This window comes from Mandrillus leucophaeus, unplaced genomic scaffold, assembly GCF_000951045.1.
Source record: "Mandrillus leucophaeus isolate KB7577 unplaced genomic scaffold, Mleu.le_1.0 Scaffold216, whole genome shotgun sequence".
In the NCBI taxonomy this organism is placed as follows: domain Eukaryota; kingdom Metazoa; phylum Chordata; class Mammalia; order Primates; family Cercopithecidae; genus Mandrillus; species Mandrillus leucophaeus.
The window spans coordinates 658,073-679,245 of NW_012102210.1; the positions used below are offsets into that span (position 1 = coordinate 658,073).

Here is a 21,173-nt window from a genome sequence, read left to right on the forward strand (position 1 = left end):
TTTAGCTGAATAAGCTTTAGTTGAATTCTAATTTACAGTTTTGAGTAGCAATGATACACATCATTGCCATAGGGATCAAAAGGTGCAAGGTGACAGGATAAAAGCAGGCAAAATCTTGACCATACAAAGCATTATATTATGTGCTACGCGTGAGTATAACCTGTTATAATATAATGTTATTGTTATTATTATTATTATTTGAGATGGAGTCTCACTCTGTTGCCCAGGCTGGAGTGCAGTGGTGCGATCTCCGCTGACTGCAACCTCGGCCTCCCTGGTTCAAGCAATTCTCCTACCTCAGCACCCCCAGTAGCTAGGATTACAGGCGCGCGCCACCACGCCCGGCTATTTTTTGTGTTTTTAGTAGAGACAGGGTTTCACATTGTTGGCCAGGCTGGTCTTGAACTCCTGACCTCAGATGATCCACCCACCTCGGTCTCCCAAAGTGCTGGGATTACAGGCGTGAGCCACCGCGCCTGGCCATATAATGTTATTATTGAATGCACAAAATGATCAGGGAAGACTTCATGAAGGAGGTGAGACAATATAGATCTTAAAAGGATGAGCGGTTTGGAGAGGACAGGCACAGAACCAGCAAAGGGGTGGAGACGGCGCTGGAGTTTTTTTTGTGTTTTTTTGTGTTTTTTTTTGCCGCAGGCGCCTTGGCCGCCGCCACGCGGGAGCGCCCCCTTCCGGGAGCCAGCTCCCCCGGGCTCTTCTCGGGCTTCGGGCGAGCGCAGTGCCAGCGGTACGCAGGCGCTGGGAGCCTACGAGAGCTCGCAGGGGCTGGAGAGGCGCGCATGCGTGCACCTCATTGGAGGCGGTAGCTTTTTCGGCGTCGAGACTGGAGGCTGAGTGCTAAACTGTGTGGGGCGCGAATGGGATCCGGCTGTTAGTCGGGTAGGCATAGGTAGGACCGCTGCCCTGTGGGGAGTAGGGGGTTGGAAGGCGGAGGCCCGTATCGTGGGGGTCCTGAGCCCTTCCTGCGAGATCCGGGCCGACTATTGTATCTGTGTCGCAGCGGCTCCGCACAAAATGGCGGCGGGCAGACGGCGGGGGCGGGAGGAGGTTGGGGGACCCCCGGGATGGGAAGGGAAGCTGTGCTGTGCTGCCCTGCTCCGTCGTTTGTTCACCTCGCTACCCGGGAGCGCCCGTCCGGGCACCCGTGTAGGACCCTGCCTCGAGAAGAGCTGCCTGACGCCGTTGCACTGGGCCGAGGATCTTGAAGAGCCTTTTGGCGAGGCCGAGGCGGCCCCTTCCCCAGCCGCGCAGGGCCTGCCGAGGCTGCGCCGGGCCTGACAGCCGAGGAAGCGGTGGTGAGGGAGCGCCGAGCAGGGAGGAAGCGTTCCCGTCGGGCCCGAAGAGGCGGTGGAGTTTGAGCCGAGCCCCCTCTGGCCAGCGACATTGTGCAAGAAGCGTGGAGAGAAGAGCGTGTTTGTGTTTGGAGCTGGGGAGGGGGAGTCGGGATGAGGGAGGGAATGTTAGGATCCAGCGGCTTTTGCGGGCCGGCGTTCTGTGCTGCGTAGTGCAGGTATGAAAGCAAAGAAAATGTCACCTCTGTGTGGGAGACTGAGGACTCATAAATGGTTGTGATACCTAACAGCATTTCCAAATTTCTCAGAGGAATTGTGAAAACAACGTCAGTGAATTGTTTTCGTGTGATTCTTTGCTTGGGCCCCGTTCTCTTAAAGGGAGGGGGAATGTGTATATCACAGACTGGAATTCTTGAGAACCTTTGAAATAGATCTTTTGTTGTTTGAGGTAATTGGTAATGAGGGATACTTCAGTATTACAAAATCATTAATTGAGCTAGACAGTGAAGGCTACCTGAAGCTAATTTTTCTTAATCTTAAAATTTGCCCTTAGGCGAAGTTTGGGGCGAGGACCAGGAATTGTAGTAGTCTAAAGGAGTCCCGATGAAAAACTTGTCACCAGGATCCAGCGACTTATGTTAAGCTACTTTTTCCAACGAGCTTTGGAATTGTGCACACAAAATTTTCTGCGTTTTTCCCTCATTTGTTATAAAGGATCATTTTTTCAGGGATGTTGTGCTTGCTGGTTCAGATTTACAATTAAAAATTGATAACCTGGAAAAAAGGATTGACCAAAAAAAGGTGAAGTTAAGAAAGTTTTCGCAGAGAAACATGTTGATAACATTACTTCAGATAACTAAATTTTGTTAATGATTAGACATTTGAGACTTAGTGGACTTACAGTTGCTATCTTTTAAAAAAATTTGACAGCATTTTGTATTTTATTTTGCACTCCATATTCTGTAATATGTATTTTTAAATAATTAGAGGGCATTCCAGCATGTTAATACACTGAAATATGCTGGGCCATTCCTTCCTTGGGAGTTTTGTCTTGGAAGCAAGAAAGGGTAAATATAACAGCTGGAAGAAATCACAAAATCTAATTCGTTTTTATTAACAAGTTTTCATAATATGTTTATGGTCACATACTTAATTGTATATTGGTTGTATTTGTTTTGTAATTTTTTTTTGCATTTTGTTTCGGAGGGTGTGTACGGCAGTTACTCTAGTTTAAAAAGTTTTAGGTACTCTAGTTTAAAGTCGTCACTGTACTTGAAGACTATCTTAGGGTTTTTCTTGGGTGCTCTTAAGTAGGTGATCTCTGGAAATTTTGTTCTTAGGTAGTGAAAGAAAATGAGACAAGTTGTTTAGTGGAAAGAGAATAGGCTTTGCAATCAGAAGATCTGGAATCAGATCTCTTCCTCAGTATGTGTGAGACTTTGGTAAATTATTTTAGTCTTTCTGAGCTTTTGTTTCCTTATCTCTAAAATGGTGACATTATTACTTCCTGCTTGGGATTTTTGTGAGTGACTGTTAAGTGAGACAGTGTATAGAAAACTCCTGTTCCTTGGCAGATACTAGGTGCTTAATGTTAGCTGTTACTTTTATTTCAAAATTTAAGTGCTTAGGCAGCATCATTTGATAGAAAATTATTATCTGTGGGTATTCTAATTAAACGGCTTAAAAGGATTTAGAGTAACATAATTTTGGAGTTGAAAGCAATCTAATCTAACTTTTGTTAAAATGTTTTGTGCTTCTATAAACTTTTTACATGTCTCTCTTGTAGAACTTACCAATATATATTGTAACTATTTATATGATTGTTACGTTAGTCTTTGTATCTTTCCCAGTGCCTGGTATGTATTAGATGCTAAGATGTTGAGTGAGTGAACTCAGCTGATAGTCACTAGAGCCTGGACTCTGAATCATGCTCTTTCCATTGTGCCTTAATGTATACTGTTTAAGGTTTGAACTAAATTTGTCCAAATCCTTAATAAAATGCCTTATATACTTAGAAACAGTACTTCCAGTATTGGTACCCAGTAACACAGTTTGGGCTGTTTAGCAAGGAAACAGGCGCTGATGAATGTTGCAATGTAGTGGTTTTAGAGACTCTCCAAATTGAAAGTAATTATGTTTGTGGCTAAAACTAATAAGCCCTCATGTGTATCCAGTTTATCTACTCTTCACTGCTTTAACTTTATTTAGTCTTTTGAAATTTGTGATGGAAAATTAAAAGGGAAGGAAAATAAGTATATAGAAGATGAGAATAATGGAAAGGAAGAAGAGTGAGGAAAAGGTGAGATGTAGAAATAAAACACACAACTATAATAATGGGGGTGAGGGCTGGGTGCGGTGGCTCATGCCTGTAATCCCAGCACTTTGGGAGGCAAGGTGAGCGGATCACGAGGTCAGGAGATCTAGACCGTCCTGGCTAACATGGTGAAATCCCATATCTACTAAAAATAGAAAAAAAAAGCTGGGCATGGTGGCGGGTGCCTGTAGTCCCAGCATCTGGGGAGGCTGAGGGCATGAACCCAGGAGGCAGAGGTTGCAGTGAGCTGAGATTGCGCCCCTGCACTCCAGCCTGGGTGACACAGCCAGACTCTGTCCAAAAACAAAACAAAACAAAAAAAACTCCGGTGAGGGTCAATAATAATAAGGATTTTAAATTGAAAAGAAAGTCCAGGAAACAGAAGTACGTTTAATGTACATATGTTTTCTTGCTTTGTTTTGTTTTTGAGACAGGATCTCACTCTATCTCGAAGGCCACCATGACTCACTGCAGCCTCTACCTCCTGGTTGCAAGCGATGTTCCTGCCTCAGTCTCCTGAGTAGTTGGGACAACAGGCACACGTCACCATGCTTGGCTAATCTTTAAAAAAAAAAAAATTGTAGAGACAAGGTCTTGCTGTATTGCCCAGGCTGGTCTTGAACTCCTGGACTCAAACCATCCTCCCACCTTGGCTTCCTAAATTGCTGGGATTACAGGTGTGAGCCATTGCGCCTAGCCTGTTTCCTTAATGGTTACCTTGAGAAACATATATTTTGGATTTTTTTTTACTCTTTTGAACCAAAATATGTTTATCATTCATATCAAGTTTTAAAAAAATTTCCTATCTTATTTCCACAGTCTTTATTTATTAAGCTTTTAGCTAATTTGTCTATTGTCTCTGCTGAGTATGAGTTGCCAACTTTTAAATATTTTTACCAAAAAAAACCCAAAAACTATTTTACTATGGAAAATTGTAAACATATGCAAAAGTAAAGAGAATGATACTAATTCATTCATGTGCCTATCCAGTTTCAGTTATCTAGCTAATGGTCAGTCTTGTTTCATCTCTACTTGCTTATTTTTAAACAAATCCTTCTATCAGTTCAGTATATAGTTCAGAATTTTCTCTAGAGTGTTTAGGAAAAAACATGCGTGTTACACCTAAAACAATAACAGTTACTATGAGTAATTAATTTTGATATCAGATATTCAGACAGATACCAGATTTCCCCAGTTATCTCACTACCTCCCACCCCCATGCATATATGGTAAAGGTTGTTGGAGTAAGGATCCAACTAATGTTCATAATTGGTTACGATTGATAACTCTCAAGTCTATAAACTCCTCACCTACCTTTTCTTACAGTTTACTTGTTGAAGAAAAACTTTGCTTTTTATACATTATTAGATAATCCTTTGCTTCATCAGCATCTGAATTCATGAATTTTGATGTGGCTTTAAAAATTTACTTGATAAGGCTGGGCATGGTGGCTCACGCCTGTAATTCCAGCACTTCGGGAGGCCGAGGCAGGCGGATCACCTGAGGTCAGGAGTTTAAGACCAGCCTGACCAACATGGAGAAACCCCGTCTCTACTAAAAATACAAAATTAGCTGTGGTGGTGGCGCATGCCTGTAATCCCAGCTACTCTGGAGGCTAAGGTAGGAGAATCGCTTGAACACAGGAGACGGAGGTTGCAGTGAGCCGAGATTGCTCCATTGTACTCCAGCCTGGGCAACAAGAGCGAAATTCCGTCACAAAAAAAAAAGTACTTGATAAACAAATTTCTAGATCTCAGTATAGGAATTGCTGAAAGAAAGGTGAACATAAGCAATTAACTCCTGTTTCTAATATAATTTTCAAAAATTACTCGTCTTACTAAAGGGAAGAAACACCTATTTTAAGTAAAGCATTTTGTTTACTGTTTAGCATTTTTTGAGCACCTCGTTGCATGTCAGGATTTACAATTTTAATTAATCTTCACAGCAGCATTCCGAATGGGTACTGTTGTTTCATTTTCACAGGATGAAACAGGCTTGGATTAACCAGCTTGCTCTGGGTAACATTGTTAGCAAGCAGCAGGACCAGAGTTATTTCACAGGATGAAACAGGCTTGGATTAACCAACTTGCTCAGGGTAACGTTGTATAGCGAGCAGCAAGACCAGAGTTAAAACACTGAATGTAGGGTCTAAGTTCTTAAACACTATGCTGTACTACCTCTCTAAAGCTGAATTAATAGTGTTAAATTTTACTTATGGGAGTTAACTAGTTTTGCATGAAGTCATTCACTGGCACCCCTCCTAGCAGGGTGGGTATCTTCAGATCAGTGGACATTTCCCCAAAGATTAGATTATTATGGATTGCATAATAGGCTGACTAACAGTCAATAGTTAGGAAGTGAACATGATGTAGACAAGAAGGGCCAAATCCAAAAATGTGTTTAAGGCTGATACTCTTTATTATACTGCAAGTTTTCTGCCTCTTGCCATATTGCTTATAGTTTTTTTTTTTTTTTGCTTTGTATACAATAAGATAACATAGTCCAATGTTAGACATGAAATATTGGGTCATTCACTATATTTGAATAAATTTAAGTGCCAGGTGACAGGGGAGTTCCCTGTCTCCTCCATATGTTTTTTTCCTGAAAAGTTTAACATTAAGTTGAATATATTGTGGTCCTTTATCCCTAAATACTTTAGTGTGTATTTCCTAAAAATATTTTCTTTCATAGTCATCATAGTTACTAACTTCAGTAAATTTCACATTTATAAAATCTTTTTTTTAAATTTTTTTGAGTCAGTGTCTGGCTCTGTCACCCAGGCTGGAGTCCAGTGGGTGATCTCGGCTCACTGCGGTCTCTGCCTTCTGGGCTCAAGCAATCCTCCCAAGTGGCTGGGAGTACTGGCTCAGGCGCGCACCGTCATGCCTGACTACTTTTTATTTTTTTGTAGAGACGGGGTTTCGCCATGTTGCTCAGACTGGTCTCGAACTCCTGAACTTAAGCCTTCCACCTGTCTCGGCCTCCCAAAGTAGTAAGATTACATACGTGAGTCACGGCATAGCCTATAAAATTAATCAATCTACTGTTTGTATTCTGGTTTTTGTCAGTTGACCCAATAATGTTTTTTATAGCAGTTTTTCTTCCCCTTCCAGTACAGGACTAAACTAAGATCAGATGTTGCATTTAGTTATGTCTTTTTAATCTTCTTTAATCTGGAACATTTCCGTAGTGTGCCTTTATCTTTTGTGAAGTTGACATTTTTGAAGAATACAATCTGCTTTGCTTTTCTCTTTAATAGAGCATTTCTCATTTTGGATTTATCTGATGTTTCCTCTTGATTAGATGTAGATTATATGTCCCTGGGCAGAAAAATCACATAACTAATGCTATGTCCCCAGGATATCAGATCTGGAGATTCACCATTTCTATTTGCCCTTCATGCATGATACTGTGTGTGAGCATATGCTTTGGTTAAAGTGCTTGTTTCCCCCCACTCTCCCTGGAATCAATCTGTGGAGAGACATTTTAAGACCATGCAAATATCCTACTCATCAGAATTTACCTCTGTAATACCCACTCATGATTCTTACCCGAACCATTCTTTACTATGGTGATTGCAAAATGATTTTCTACTTCCATTGTTATTCTACATTTACTAGTAGGTACTCAGCACTCTATAAGAGCTTCCCTTCTTCCCATTGATTAATTTATTGCTATGTGTTTATGGACTCCTGTTTTTTCCAGTGTTTGATAATTTATTGCGGTTCAGTTCTTTCTTGCTTTCTCCCATTTCCTATTTGTATTTCTTGTCTTCCACAATGAAAGCCCTAAGTTCCTAGCACCATCAAAACATTTACTTACTTGCTCAAATCTATGATGTGTCTAAAGTAGTTTCAGAATTGCTTCATCCATGCCACTACAAAAAATAAAATTACTAAAATGAGTGAAAATTTCTTCTTCTCTTTCCCTTAGCTCCATCAAAACTGAGGTACATAAATCATTTCTTTTATTTATTTATTTTCCTGGGGGTCTGTAACACTCAGGGGGTGTGGCCTCCTGTGAGGTACATAAATTGAATAGCGGTTTTTAAGTTTTTGGATTATTTTCTTTTTCCCCTACAATGTATTGTGGTATGCATTTGAAATATGATTGGATTGGTTTGCTTTCAGTGTTAGATATTTTTCTCCATCCCATCCTTACTGATTTTTAAAATATATGTAAATTGTTAACATGTTTCCAAAAGTTAAAACTGTACAGTAAAATGCTCCGTGAAATAATATTACCATATCCCTTCAATCCTTTCTATCCATTACCCCTTATAGATTACCAACTTCACCGTTTTCTGTATTATCTTTCCTTTGTTTCTTTATGCTAACCATAAACAGGTATATGTATGTTTTCCTATTTTCCTTTTTTGTTTAACACAAAAGGTGGCATACTGTATGCTCTTTTGTACTTGTAAAGATTTTAAGGCTTATGATTTTTAATGCATTTAGTCAGTTTAGGTTTTCTTTTTTTTTTTTTTGAGATGGAGTCTCACGTTCACCCAGGCTGGAGTGCAGTGGTGCGACCTCAGCTCACTGCAACCTCCTCCTCCCAGATGCAAGTGGATTCTCCTGCCTCAGCCTCCTGAGTGGCTGGGATTACAGGTGCCTGCCACCACACCCAGCTAATTTTTATATTTTTAGTAGAGACAAGATTTCTCCATGTTGGTCAGGCTGGTCTTGAACTCCTGACCTGGTGATCCGCCCGCCTCAGCCTCCCAAAGTGCTGGGATTACAGGCATGAGCCACCGCGCCCGGCCAGTTAAGGTATATTTAATTGAAGATTTTAGAACCCATTTTAGGTAAATGGAAACATTTTTTGGCCCATGTGACTCCATGAAGAAAAGCAAATAACCAAATGGCAGAGAGGGCAAGGATGCAGTTAGGCTTCAGAAACAATTGGGGACTGGATATTGAATACCTTCGTTATTGTCTTTGCTTCTTGGTCTTGCTGACCTCTGTTCCAGTGGCTTTTTTTGTTGTTGTTTTATGGTGCGGTTTCTCGGTAAACCAGTAAATAGGGCTGTTAACAGCATTTGAATTTTAGAAACATCTACCACTTTTCTCATTTCTAGTTTAACAAAAAATCCTAGGGAAGATTTGTTTGTTCCAGCTTGGATAAGATGGTTTCTCTTGGGCTAACGTGTTAGACCTTACTAGGAGTGTTTAGAGCAAGGCCACCAGTGCACATGTCCAGGGGAAATCATTTACAATAAATACAATGTTGTGCTCTAGAGGCCCGTTTATGTATGCAGTGCACATGCTTTTAGGAAATAAAAAGGTATATCTTACAATAGCCCATTTATCAAAAAATCGTTTTCCTGAAATTGATAACAATATTAAATCGTTGCTATATGGGGTTAATGCCTGGTTCTCATGGAGATCTCTTCTTAACATTGTGCATTAGCAATTTTCCATTTTTTTTCCGAATCTGAAATCATGGTGTTTATCAATCCTTGCAGTTAGTAGTGAAATTTGGTGTTGCCCTTCATGATGCCAAATAACGTTTCTAATTTTCTGCTTATTTTTGCTTCCTATTTCGTTGACTGTTTCTTTGAAGGCACCACATTTTGGCATTTTAACATTAAACATGGTACTCTCTGTCAACACTTGGACACTCTCAGAATTGTTACTTGCATATGTTTTGTGAGACAAGAGAGGACAAAAACTAATAGTAAAGAAGTTGGCTGAATGGCTTTATCTGCGTGGTAGGAGAGATTGGCAGATTGAGTACCAGGAAAGCACAGAGTGACATGTTAGTTTTTATAGCTGAATAAACAATCAGCCTCTTGTATTAACTAGCCATTGTAATAACTGCATTCTTAAGTACCAAAGTGAATTTATATACTCTGAGACAAATAGTGCTCGAACAAAGCAGTACCAAATGAGGTATATGTTTGTATGTCTAGAAAAATAATGTTAGTGGTAGTTTTCCTTTTGTGGGAAGATTATAGAATACTTTTTATTCTTTCCTGCATGTTACAGGGTAGTTTTTCTTTTTTGGGGGCGGATTATGAACCTGTTTTGCTTTTTTATGATTAGAAATAAAGTTATACAGTAAATTTATACTTAATGTATCTGGTATATGGAAAGAACACCAATGGGAGATGTTGTAATCTTATTACTTCCTAGCTATGTTTTACTTAATGTGTAAACTGGAATTCCTTTGCTCTTAAGGTCATTGTGAAGCTCAGACGAGATAATATTTAAAGTGCTTTGTAAACTATAAAGTAGTGTAAGTCCAAGTATAGGGTTTGATATAAATCTTTTCCTTGTAAGTCTAATGGGGCCATTATCTGATGGATTGATTTTTGATGATGGCTTTGGATAAAGTACCCATATCTGTAAAGAAAATTAAGGGCTCCCTTCCTTCTGAAAGACTGCATCAAAATAATAGGCAGTTCTTAATTGTCCATGGTATTGGAGATCTCAGAAATACCTCACAGGATCTAATAGCGCTGTCTTTTTAATTCGTCAAGCCGTTCTGTCATGGCTTCCTCAGGAACCCAGTTTCTACTATGTGTTTCTGAAAGAATTTTTATGGTTGACATTATATTGAATATTTCTTGTTTTACAGTGACATGTTTTTGTTCTTAAAAGGACACAAATGAGAATTATTAGTTATTTGTTAAAATAAAACAGTTCAAAGGTTGAGAATATTTTGTCACTATTCAGTTTTTGAAAAATATTAAATTTAGAAAAATAAAATGTCATTTGAAAAGAGCAAATAGCATAGTTCTAATTTTGTACAATGTTGAATATACCACACCCGCCCATCATGCATGCATGAACGTACACTAAAGTAGATGAAACTATACCAGAGTATTAATTTACTCTGGGTGATGGTTTTGTTGGTAAGGATTTTGTTTGCAGGTTGTTACTGTTTTCTGTTACAAGCACACATTACTTACATAACTAGGAATAAAACATTTATTTTAAAGAGTTAATACTATTTAATTGCAGTTTTTTCCCCAACGAGTTAATAGTTAAGAACCCTGATCTCAACTCTCGTTTTTGCAGGTTAGTTATTTCATAAGAAAACTAGCCATAAATCTTCCGATGAACAAACCTCTTTATGACCAGAGCTCCTGGGGTTAAAGGAGAAAGGTTTTATAATGACTGTCTTAATTTGTTTGGTGGTTTTCCAGGTATTAATGCCAAATTTGCCTTTGGTTTCTGTTTCTTATCACATTGTTTTCAGGTTACATCATTATCTTAAAAAGGCAGAGGGTTTATTTTCTTCGTTGTGATATAACCTAATTCTTAGAGGTTTCTTACCAAGATCACTTTGCTTGTTTTGCTTTATTTTACTTTCTAAATTTTACAAGTTAATTTTTTCCACCAAAAGGTAGAATGAAACAAAGATAGCAAAATATCAAACTGTTTAGTAATAGCTAAAAAGTCAAGTGGGAAGGAAGGGTGAAGGGTATAGGATATAATTTAAATGATTTTAGACTTAAATCTGAATTTATTATTTATACATTGCTTGTTAATCAGCTTTTTAGCTGATTTGGCTTTGTCAGACCTTGATGTGATAATGTTAGATTGAGAAGAATGATGTCATCTTCACTAACTCATGTTCGTTGTTTTTTACTTGTCCCATTTTTTTCGTTTTGTTAAAAATGTCATACTGGCTGGGCATGGTGGCTCACGTCTGAAATCCCAGCACTTTAGGAGGCCTAGGCGGGTGAATCACATGAGGTCAGGAGTTCAAGACCAGCCTGGCCAACGTGGTGAAACCCTGTCTCTACTAAAAATACAGAAAGCCGGGCATGGTGTCGGACGCCTGTAATCTCAGCAATTCGGGAGGCTGAAGCAGGAGAATCGCTTGAACCCAGGAGGTGGAGGTTGCAGTGAGCTGAGGTTGTCGTTGCACTCCAGCCTGGGTAATAGTGAGGCTCCGTATCAAAAAAAAGAAAAAAAAAGTCATACCTAATATTTAGGACTTAAACTTTTTATTTTGGAAATCTTCAGAAATGTGAAAAAAGCGCAGATAAATTCTTAGGGACTCACTACTCAGCTTCCACAGCCAGTATTTTTACGTGTCTTACTTCATCAAACTCCGTTCATCTAGCACTACGACTGCCCCCTGCCCCACTACACATGTTCGCTCTTTCCCTCACCCCTGCCCAGATTATTTTAAAGAAAATCTCAGACACATTATTTTACTCATTAAGCACTTGACCTGTAACTTCTGCCCCTTTTTGCCAGTGCCTCTGTGAATCTGCATAGATAACTGTAGATTTAAAGTTTGTAATAGCCAAAGAAATGGCATTAGGATGATGATGGTGGTGAGAGGAAAAAGAAAAGTACATATGAGAGGTATTGACAGGAATACATTGAATTTTATGTTTAGAAATGGAGTTATTTTATTTTATTTTTTTTATATCTTGGCAATTTGGTAAGAGAATTGGTATAGAGAGAGCAGAGGATTGAAAAAGCCACTAAAAACAGTAGCTGACATATGGCATAAGGGATGTTGGTTCCTAACACTTTTTTTCTGTCTTCATAGCTGACTTTTATCAAATAGTCCTGAGGGTGCAAAGATTCTAATGTTTTATCTGAAGCTATTTTTTTCTTGTCTTGAATGTTATGCCTTTGTCAGAAAAACGTATTAATAAGTTATAATTTACTTATTATCATTTCCAGTACAACTGTCTTACAGTATTTTATCCAGAGACTTTAGGATACTCCAAATTTTTGAAAATTTGGTAAACACATGTTTAGTAAGACATTATTTGAAATCTCATTTCTACTAGTTTCCTCAAATGTAGAAGATGCCATGCTACAAAACTCAATTCAAGCATTTCTGTCTTCCAGAAATCCTTTTCTGATACTTCAGCCTTGTTATAATACTGACAAACCTTACTGCAATTTGTTTTTTTCTGTTAGATTGTTAGCAGTTTGGTTGTAGGAATGTAACTGTATTTTATTTGGCTTTAAAACTAGCAAGTAGCCTGGTTACTGTCATGTTAGGCTCTCAGAAGATGTTTAATACATTGAGTGAATGATTCTGAACTTACTCCTTTCCACTAAAATCAAAAAGGGGAAAAAGAAGGGTCTGTTAGGATGTATCTCCTCACCCGATCCCACAGTGGCATGCAGGATTTAGATGGACACTTGTAAGAAGGAAATGTGTGACCCACTGTCATTCCCTATTAAATGTTCTTGCCTGCCAGTAAGTAAAACAGAAACAACAAAAAACCAGTGTTTAGCAAAGTTGAGATGTACGGAAGTGATGATCCAGTAGAAAGTATTAGGCATGTAGCAGTGTAGGAAAGCCAGTAGCTGAAAATTAAATGGAATAGAAGAGAGATTAGATTGTCTCCTAACCATGTAAATTGAGGCCTTAAAAATGTAGATTCTGACACCCCTAAATAGAATTTCTTAACCTTTTGGGAGTCATAGACCTTTTTGACAAATGGATGACAGACTCTTACAGTTTGAGTTTGAATTTACTGCTTTATGCTCCCCTCTGCCCACCAAAAAAATCTCAGATATTTTCCTGTTGCATCACACCATCTCCTGTTAAAATAAATAGCTTGCCCTCTATTTCTAGTGTCCAAATTCTGAAATTCTCTCCAACCTAGAAGAATTTTCCTGTCTTGTCTGTATGGATTCTGATTCTGGTCATTAAAAGCCTTTACTTAGTGGTGTCCCCTTTTCTGAGGGAGATACATTCTAAAACCTCCCAGTGGATGCTGAAAATATGGATGTACTATAGTTTATTTGACCAGTTTCCAATCTCTCTACAAGCTTTTATAATTGCAGAAGCATGAAAAGGGAAGTTTTCAAGAGATTTTTAACTATATATTTTATCATTTTGTTTAATTTTATGAGATACTAGCTCCATCTTAAAAAGTAGAATGTTAGCTATATGAAGGAGAGATCTGTTCTGGCTTTAATATCTTTGGTCCTTCCTTACCTAGAACAATGATGTCAATAATTATTTTGTATGAATAAAAGCTGAATTTGAACTTACTCTCTAGATTTATTGCTAAGAAAAACTTTCTCAAAATTTCTTGGGAGTACTTAGTATTTAAAAAAATATCCTGAATGGCCTGATACTTAATCTTGGAATTTTATTCCCTTGAATTGATTGAGAAAGACATAAAAGTTAAGTGACAAAGTAAAGAAAAGTGCTGTTGGTGGAGCACCTAAGTTAAATTTGAAAAAATAAGACTTCAGAATTGTGTAATTGCAAAAGGAAACTTTATAATACTTTATAAATAGAAAGCTTGCAGTATAACAAGCATCCTTTTAGTTAAAACATTTTATTTGGAGTGGATATGAATGATAGAAGACAAACTTTGCTAAATGATTAAAAATGTACTTAACACTTTTAATTAAAAGTGAAAATTGTGCAAGTGAAGTATGAGTATACACCACGGCTTTACTTTCTGCAGTTAGTTACCCGTAGTCAACCACCATCCAAAAATAGGTGAGTGTAGTATGAGAATGGTGTTTTGAGAACAACCACATTCATGTAACTTTTATTACGGTATATTTTAATTGTTTTTTATTGTTAATCTCTTACTGTAGCTGATTTATAAACATTATCACAGGTATGTATGTACAGGAAAAAACGCAGTATACATAGGATTTAGTACCATCTATGGTTTCAAGCATCCATTGGGGATCTTGGAATGCTTTCACCTCAGAGAAGGGTGACCATTATACTCCTTAAATTTCATTCACAAAGAAGAGGCAACATAATACTTACTTTTTTAACCATTGAAGATATGTTATTTGGCATGTAGGTCATAGGCAGATTTTTTATTTATATAAATTTTTTGAGACAGGGTCTTGCTTGGCCACCTAGGCTGGAGTACAGTAGTGGAAACAGCTCACTGCAGCCTTGACATCCTGGGCTCAAGCAGTCCTCCCGCCTCAGCCTCCTGAGTAGCTAGTTTTAAAAAGCCAACATGCTTGGTTTTTTCATTTTTGTAGAGATAAGGTCTCACCATGTTGCCCAAGCTGGCCTAGAACTCCTGGGCTCAGAGCAGTCCACCTGCCTTGGCCTTCCAAAGTGTTGGAATTACAGATGTGAACCACCTGTATTTTTAAAAATGTCTTTATTACTTCTTACCGATGCCCAAAATTGTGTGTCATGCTTTAATTTAAGAATCATGTGATTTTAGTAGGAATTCTAATAAAGTTGGGACAGTTGAACAAATGTATGGTAAAGTAATTGATCATAATTCTTCTTTTTTTTGTTTTTCTTTTTTTTGAGACAGGGTCTTGTGCTGTCACCCAGCGGTGGTACAATCATGGCTCACTGCAGCCTCAAACACCCGGGCTCAGGTGATCCTCCTGCCTCAGCCTCCTGAGTAGCTGGAACCACAGGGATGCCCCACCACTTTACTAATTTTTGTTAATTTTTTTATAGAGGTGAAGTCTCTATGTTGCCTAGGCTGGTCTCGCACTCCTGGGGTCAAGCCATCTACCCGCCTCAGCCCCCAAACTGTTATAGGCATGAGCCACTGTACCTGGCCCATAATTCTTCTTTTAACGATGTTTTGACAAAGTATTTCATCAGAAACTTCTCTACCAGGATTAGAAATGATGTGGTAGCATAAGAAGATGATGATTTTATATCAACTGGGTTATTGTGTGAAAATGTAACTATAAATACAAACTACAATGATATATACTACACATAAAAGTATGAAATTTGTGTGGCGTCTTGAGGTAAGTTAGAAGCATTGGCTGAAAGGATTAAAGAAACTTGTTCTCAGAAAGGAAGTTGGCAGAAGTGACCTATTGGAAGATTGACATGTGCTTCCTTTAGTAGGTTTCCCAGGATATGAATGTTAGAAGAGAAACTTTCCTACCTCTAGCTAGCAGGTCCTGGGACCAGAATGCTCAGTAAATAACTGTAGCTGAACAGAACTCTGACTTTTCTTCCCAGTAGAGAAGGGAGAGAGATCTTCTGGGGAGAGCCAGGGCTACCAACTTATTACTCTGTCTTCATTATATTAGATTTTAGGATGGGACTAACCATATGGGAGGTCAGGTGTGGTTTTTAAAGACTCCTAAAAAATGCAAACAGGCCATACCTCTGCATATTGATAGTTGAAATTCCTTAACTGCGAAAATGCCTTTTAATTCTTCTCTTCATGTGAATTCCAGATTGTTCTATGAAAGACTGGTGTCTTTGCAGGACTAATAGTGACTACACACTGACGCTGCTGTGTTAAATACAGAAATAATTCTTCCATGATTAGCATGATTAGTAAGTAGTGGCTACTCCAAGGGTGGACCCCCACATCTAGTTCCTTCTCTTCTAGTTCCTTCCCTAGGGATGCCCTACCACTACCTTCTCGTGCTACAGCAACTTAAACCCTTAACAGTTTAAGGGTGGTAGACAAAGGAGGGGCTTAGGAGTCTACTTCCACACTGTAAAGCACCTATGTTTTGATTGTTCATTGCGTGTGCTTTACCAGTTACTAAATATTTCAGACATGACCCCTGGGTATATAGGTAGGAAAGTTTCTCTTTTAACATTTATATTCTGGGAAACCTACCATAGGAAGCAAATGTCTGTTTTACGAATAGAAACCCAGGTTTGGGAAGTGGAAAATGTAAAAAGGATTTTGATAAACTACAGCAGGGCTTCTTGTAGCTTTTTTTCTTTTTTCTTTTTTTTTTTTTTTTTAAAGACAGGATCTCACTCTGTTGCCCAGGCTGCAGTACAGTGGTGCAACCTCGGCTCACTGCAACCTCTGCTTTCCAGGCTCAAGCGATTCTTCAGCCTTGGCCTCCCGAGTAGCCAGGGACTATAGGCACGAGCCAACATGCCTGGCTAATTTTTGTGTTTGGTTTTTTTTTTTTTTTTTTTTTGTAGAGACAGGATTTCGTCATGTTGCCCAGGCTGGTCTTGAACTCCTGGGCTCAGAGTAATCGGCCTGCCTTGGCCTCCCAAAGTGCTAGGATTGCAGGTGTGAGTGAGCTACCTCACCTAGCCTCTCATAGACTTTAATATGCTAATAGACATTATGCCCCTCTTACAAAGCAAGTATGGTGCCCTTCGAACTTTCTTGGCCAGGGAACATCTTTGTAGAAGACCGCTCAGAGTACTCTAGTATTCTGGAGAATACACTTTGTCAAGGGCAGTTCTCTTAACCTCTATAAATGTGTACTTGAATCAGTGTAATGCAATGTTGGGCACATTAGGAAATACACAGTAGATTTTTGCCTTTAAGGAATTCAAAACGGAGATGATTCTGAATGATACTTCTTCACAATTACATTTAGTAATTAGATCACTCTGATTGAAATTTGCTGTTTTATTTTGGGGGAGAAACATTATTTGGAAGAGCTTGTGCTATGAATTTATAAGAGGAGTCTTCACCAAATGGAATAAGTGGTTCAGAAAGCATTGTAATAACTAGATGATAAACTGCTTACATAAGCAATGCGTATCTTTTAGGATTGGGTGAAGACAGTTTTTGGAAGAGATTTTATTATGTAGAAGGTAGGCACAATTTCATATAATTTATGATTGTTTAAAAAGACCATGAGTTTGTTATAAATGAACTTTTTAACAGAATTTGGGTATCATTGTTTGGTAAGCTTGTGTCTGCAGCCTGTATCTGGTGAATGAAAAACGTATGTATTTGATGTATTTTTGTGTTTCATTCTAATTTGAAAATTAACCTGTGCATGTTAATAATGAATACTTTGGATGTGATCATTTAGGTAGTTTAACAAATATTTGAGGATCTTTTGAGTAGGAGTAGGGTTTATATGCTTGGGGGATAAGACTTAGCCATGAATATAAACCTTCAGTTGGCATTAGGTTGTTGAAAAAGATCATGTGTGTATGAGCGCAAAAATATAAGATATTAAGAATCCAAAAATGGTACAAGCGATAAATAAAGGTTATTGGATGCTGGGCGATGTGGCTCACACCCCAGCACTTTGGGAGGCCGAGGCGAGTGGGTCACTTGAGGTCAGGAGTTTGAGACCAGCCTGGCCTACATGACGAAACCCCATCTCTACTAAAAATACAAAAATTAGCCAGGTAGCATGGTGGCGCATGCCTGTAATCCCAGCTACTTGGTAGGCTGAGGCAGGAGAATGGCTTGAACCCGAGAGGCAGAGGTTGCAGTGAGTCGAGATTGTGCCATTGGATTCCAGCCTGGGTAACAGCGCATCCCTGTCTTTAAAAAAAAAAAAAAAAAAAAAAAACCGGGTTATTGGAAGACTCTCTCTCGACATTGGTAGTCAGGGGAGGTTGAATGGGGGTGACCTTGAAGGATGAATAAAGTCAGGTCAGCATCCAGGGCAAGGTTTGTTTTTGATTGGAAGAGAGGAAGAGAGTTGGGAAGAATAAGAACAAAGACATAACAAAAATACCTGTCTGATAAAATTAGAGAGATTGGTTAGATTGGTTGGACCTTAAACAATAAAGCTAAGAAATAAAGGGAATGAGAAATTTGTGGATTTTTGAACAGAGGAGTTGTGTGGTAAAAATGTCCTTTTGCAAAGGTTAAATGTGATGGCAGCATGCAAAATGATTGGAAGGGAGGTGTTAACCAGATAAAGACCATTTTCCCAGCCAAATTAACAATTAATAACATTATATATAAATAAAGAGAAAAGTATATAGTAAAGTAATGGATGGAATTGTAGCTTGAACCAGACAGTGATGGTTAGCAAATAGGATCCATGATGTTGATTTTTATAATGATTGTAGATGCCTCAAGACCTCACATTTTCCACCATGCATTTCAGTCACGCATAAAAGTGAGGTCCTGATAGAAAGCACCAACATAGTCTATATACTCATAAATTTTTTAATTGCAGGAGGAAACCCAAGTTATGTGGCTGCTGACCTTGGTCCTGAATGATAGCTAAAGTACTGTTTTCTGAGAAGAGTGTTGCAGTGGGTAGTACAGTCTGATAGGCTGGTCAGCAACCAGTTTTAACTAATAAAATGCCTGGAAACTGTAAGATACTTTGCTCACATCTGTTAATGGTTAAGAGCACAGATTACTGTACCAGATAACCTTGAATACAAATCTCAGCAGTCACTTGTCTTTGTAAGTTACTTTACCTGTGTGTGCCTTTGTGTCTTCCTCTGTAAAACTGTACATACCTCAGGATTGTTGTGAGCATCATTTAAAGTTCATAGAACACTGACTGACATATGGACAGTGCTGTATAAAGTTAATCATTATTATTATCCGTATATATTCGTCTAAACTGATTATGGAGGGAATCCAAGGGAAGGATTACTGGTTTTGTTACGTATTATGTTCTGTGTTATAACAAATTCCATGCCATTGCTTACTATTTTCTTAGAGTCTGTAGTCAAGTTATTGACAGCACATTTTTATCTAACAAGAAACAACTATTTAATAATATGAACATAAGTGTAGTTTAATTGCCCTGTGGGATTGATTAGATGTGAAGGCTGATTCCAAGGAAGATTTGTGTTTTACAAAAATGGGTCTTTTAGGCTTACAGTTCTTACTTTTATTATTTGTTTATTTGATAACGTGCATATTAAATATGTGTGCATTTAAAAGTATTTTAATGCCTTCATCTTTTTTTCTCCCAGTATTACAGCGTGAAATAAATTCCCAGTATTTTTCAAGATTATGTAAAAGGAGTTGTAATTACTGCTCAGCACCTAGGACAGCACCCAGAACAACACAATGTACATGAACTCTGACTTGAGGTTTGGGGCTTGTGTTCTGCATTCAGGAAAGAAAAGAAGAGAAAGTTTTTGGGAAATTTAAATCCTCGTAAGCCCTTACTCTAAAAGTATATGAAATGCAGAATGGTTTCATGGCTTTATTTCAAAATGTTTTACACTGGCTGTAGAACCCACTTCATGAAGTAGTTTGAATTAAAATGATCTAATATTTGTGTTTTAACTTTCAGCTTTGTGTTATTCTTGGAAAATTTCGCACCACTTGTGAATTCCTTGAACCTGGGCATTGCAAACCCACTTCTGTTGGGCCCATCTCCTTTGCACTTTGCTCAGATTAAGACTCAGTTGGCGCTTCAGCAGCTGAATGCCGTTGCCTCACATGGTTCAACACCACCTTATACTTTATTAAATCAGGCTTTCTTGAAAATAGCCATGTCGAGACCCAGGTTTAATCCTCGAGGAGACTTTCCACTTCAAAGGCCACGAGCACCTAACCCTTCTGGGATGAGGCCTCCAGGACCATTTATGAGGCCTGGATCTATGGGTCTCCCAAGATTTTACCCAGCAGGGAGAGCACGTGGAATTCCACACAGATTTGCTGGCCATGAATCTTATCAGAACATGGGACCACAGAGAATGAATGTTCAGGTAACTCAACACAGAACTGATCCAAGATTGACCAAAGAAAAACTGGATTTTCATGAAGCACAACAGAAGAAGGGGAAGCCTCATGGTAGCCGATGGGATGATGAGCCTCATATATCTGCATCAGTGGCAGTGAAACAGAGTTCTGTAACACAGGTTACAGAGCAGAGTCCCAAAGTACAGAGCCGCTATACAAAAGAGAGTGCCTCAAGTATCTTAGCAAGTTTTGGATTATCTAATGAAGACCTAGAAGAACTTAGTCGCTATCCTGATGAACAACTGACTCCTGAAAATATGCCATTAATTTTGAGGGATATAAGAATGCGAAAAATGGGGCGCCGATTACCTAATTTACCTTCTCAGAGCAGAAATAAAGAAACCCTTGGTAGTGAAGCAGTTTCAAGTAATGTGATAGATTATGGGCATGCAAGCAAATATGGCTACACAGAAGATCCACTTGAAGTACGTATTTATGATCCTGAAATTCCAACTGATGAGGTCGAGAATGAATTTCAGTCACAGCAGAACATCTCTGCATCTGTTCCCAATCCAAATGTGATATGTAATTCTATGTTTCCTGTTGAAGACGTATTTCGCCAAATGGACTTCCCCGGTGAGTCCTCCAATAATCGGTCCTTTTTCCCAGTTGAGAGTGGAGCCAAGATGTCAGGCTTACACATTTCGGGAGGACAGTCAGTCCTTGAACCCATAAAATCCGTCAACCAATCCATTAACCAAACAGTTAGCCAGACGATGAGTCAATCTCTGATTCCTCCATCTATGAACCAGCAACCTTTTTCATCGGAATTAATTTCAGCTGTAAGCCAGCAAGAGCGGATCCCACATGAACCTGTGATTAATTCATCTAACGTGCATGTTGGATCAAGAGGGAGTAAAAAGAATTACCAGTCACAGGCTGACGTTCCCATTCGATCTCCCTTTGGTATTGTGAAAGCATCTTGGCTACCAAAGTTTTCACATGCTGATGCCCAGAAGATGAAGAGACTTCCTACTCCTTCTATGATGAATGATTATTATGCAGCATCTCCAAGAATATTTCCACATTTGTGTTCTCTATGTAACGTAGAATGTAGTCATTTGAAGGTGAGTGTTTTTAAAAAAAGATCACTGTATAATGATGCTCAGCGCCAAAGTTTTCTCTAAATTTTGATATGTATACTGCTGTTAACTAGGCGTTAAGGAAGTAGCAGAAGGTAATTTTAATTGCAGCC

General features: G+C 38.8%; 1 protein-coding gene across 5 annotated transcripts in view; it reads left to right on the top strand.

The window, feature by feature from the left end:
- The first annotated feature begins 788 nt into the window (after window positions 1–788).
- Window positions 789–21,173, top strand: part of ZNF638 (zinc finger protein 638) — a 99,086-nt gene continuing 78,701 nt past the window's right edge. For 2 of the 5 annotated variants that reach the window (XM_011980646.1, XM_011980651.1), the window contains exons 1-2: window positions 792–910; window positions 19,527–21,045. In XM_011980646.1, coding sequence (XP_011836036.1) covers window positions 19,729–21,045 — 1,317 coding nt within the window. In that variant the 5' untranslated portion in view covers window positions 792–910; window positions 19,527–19,728. Of the gene's footprint in view, window positions 911–1,866; window positions 2,115–10,652; window positions 10,781–19,200; window positions 21,046–21,173 lie in introns of all 5 variants that reach the window. The other 3 variants (XM_011980650.1, XM_011980647.1, XM_011980649.1) reach the window with 3 other exon arrangements.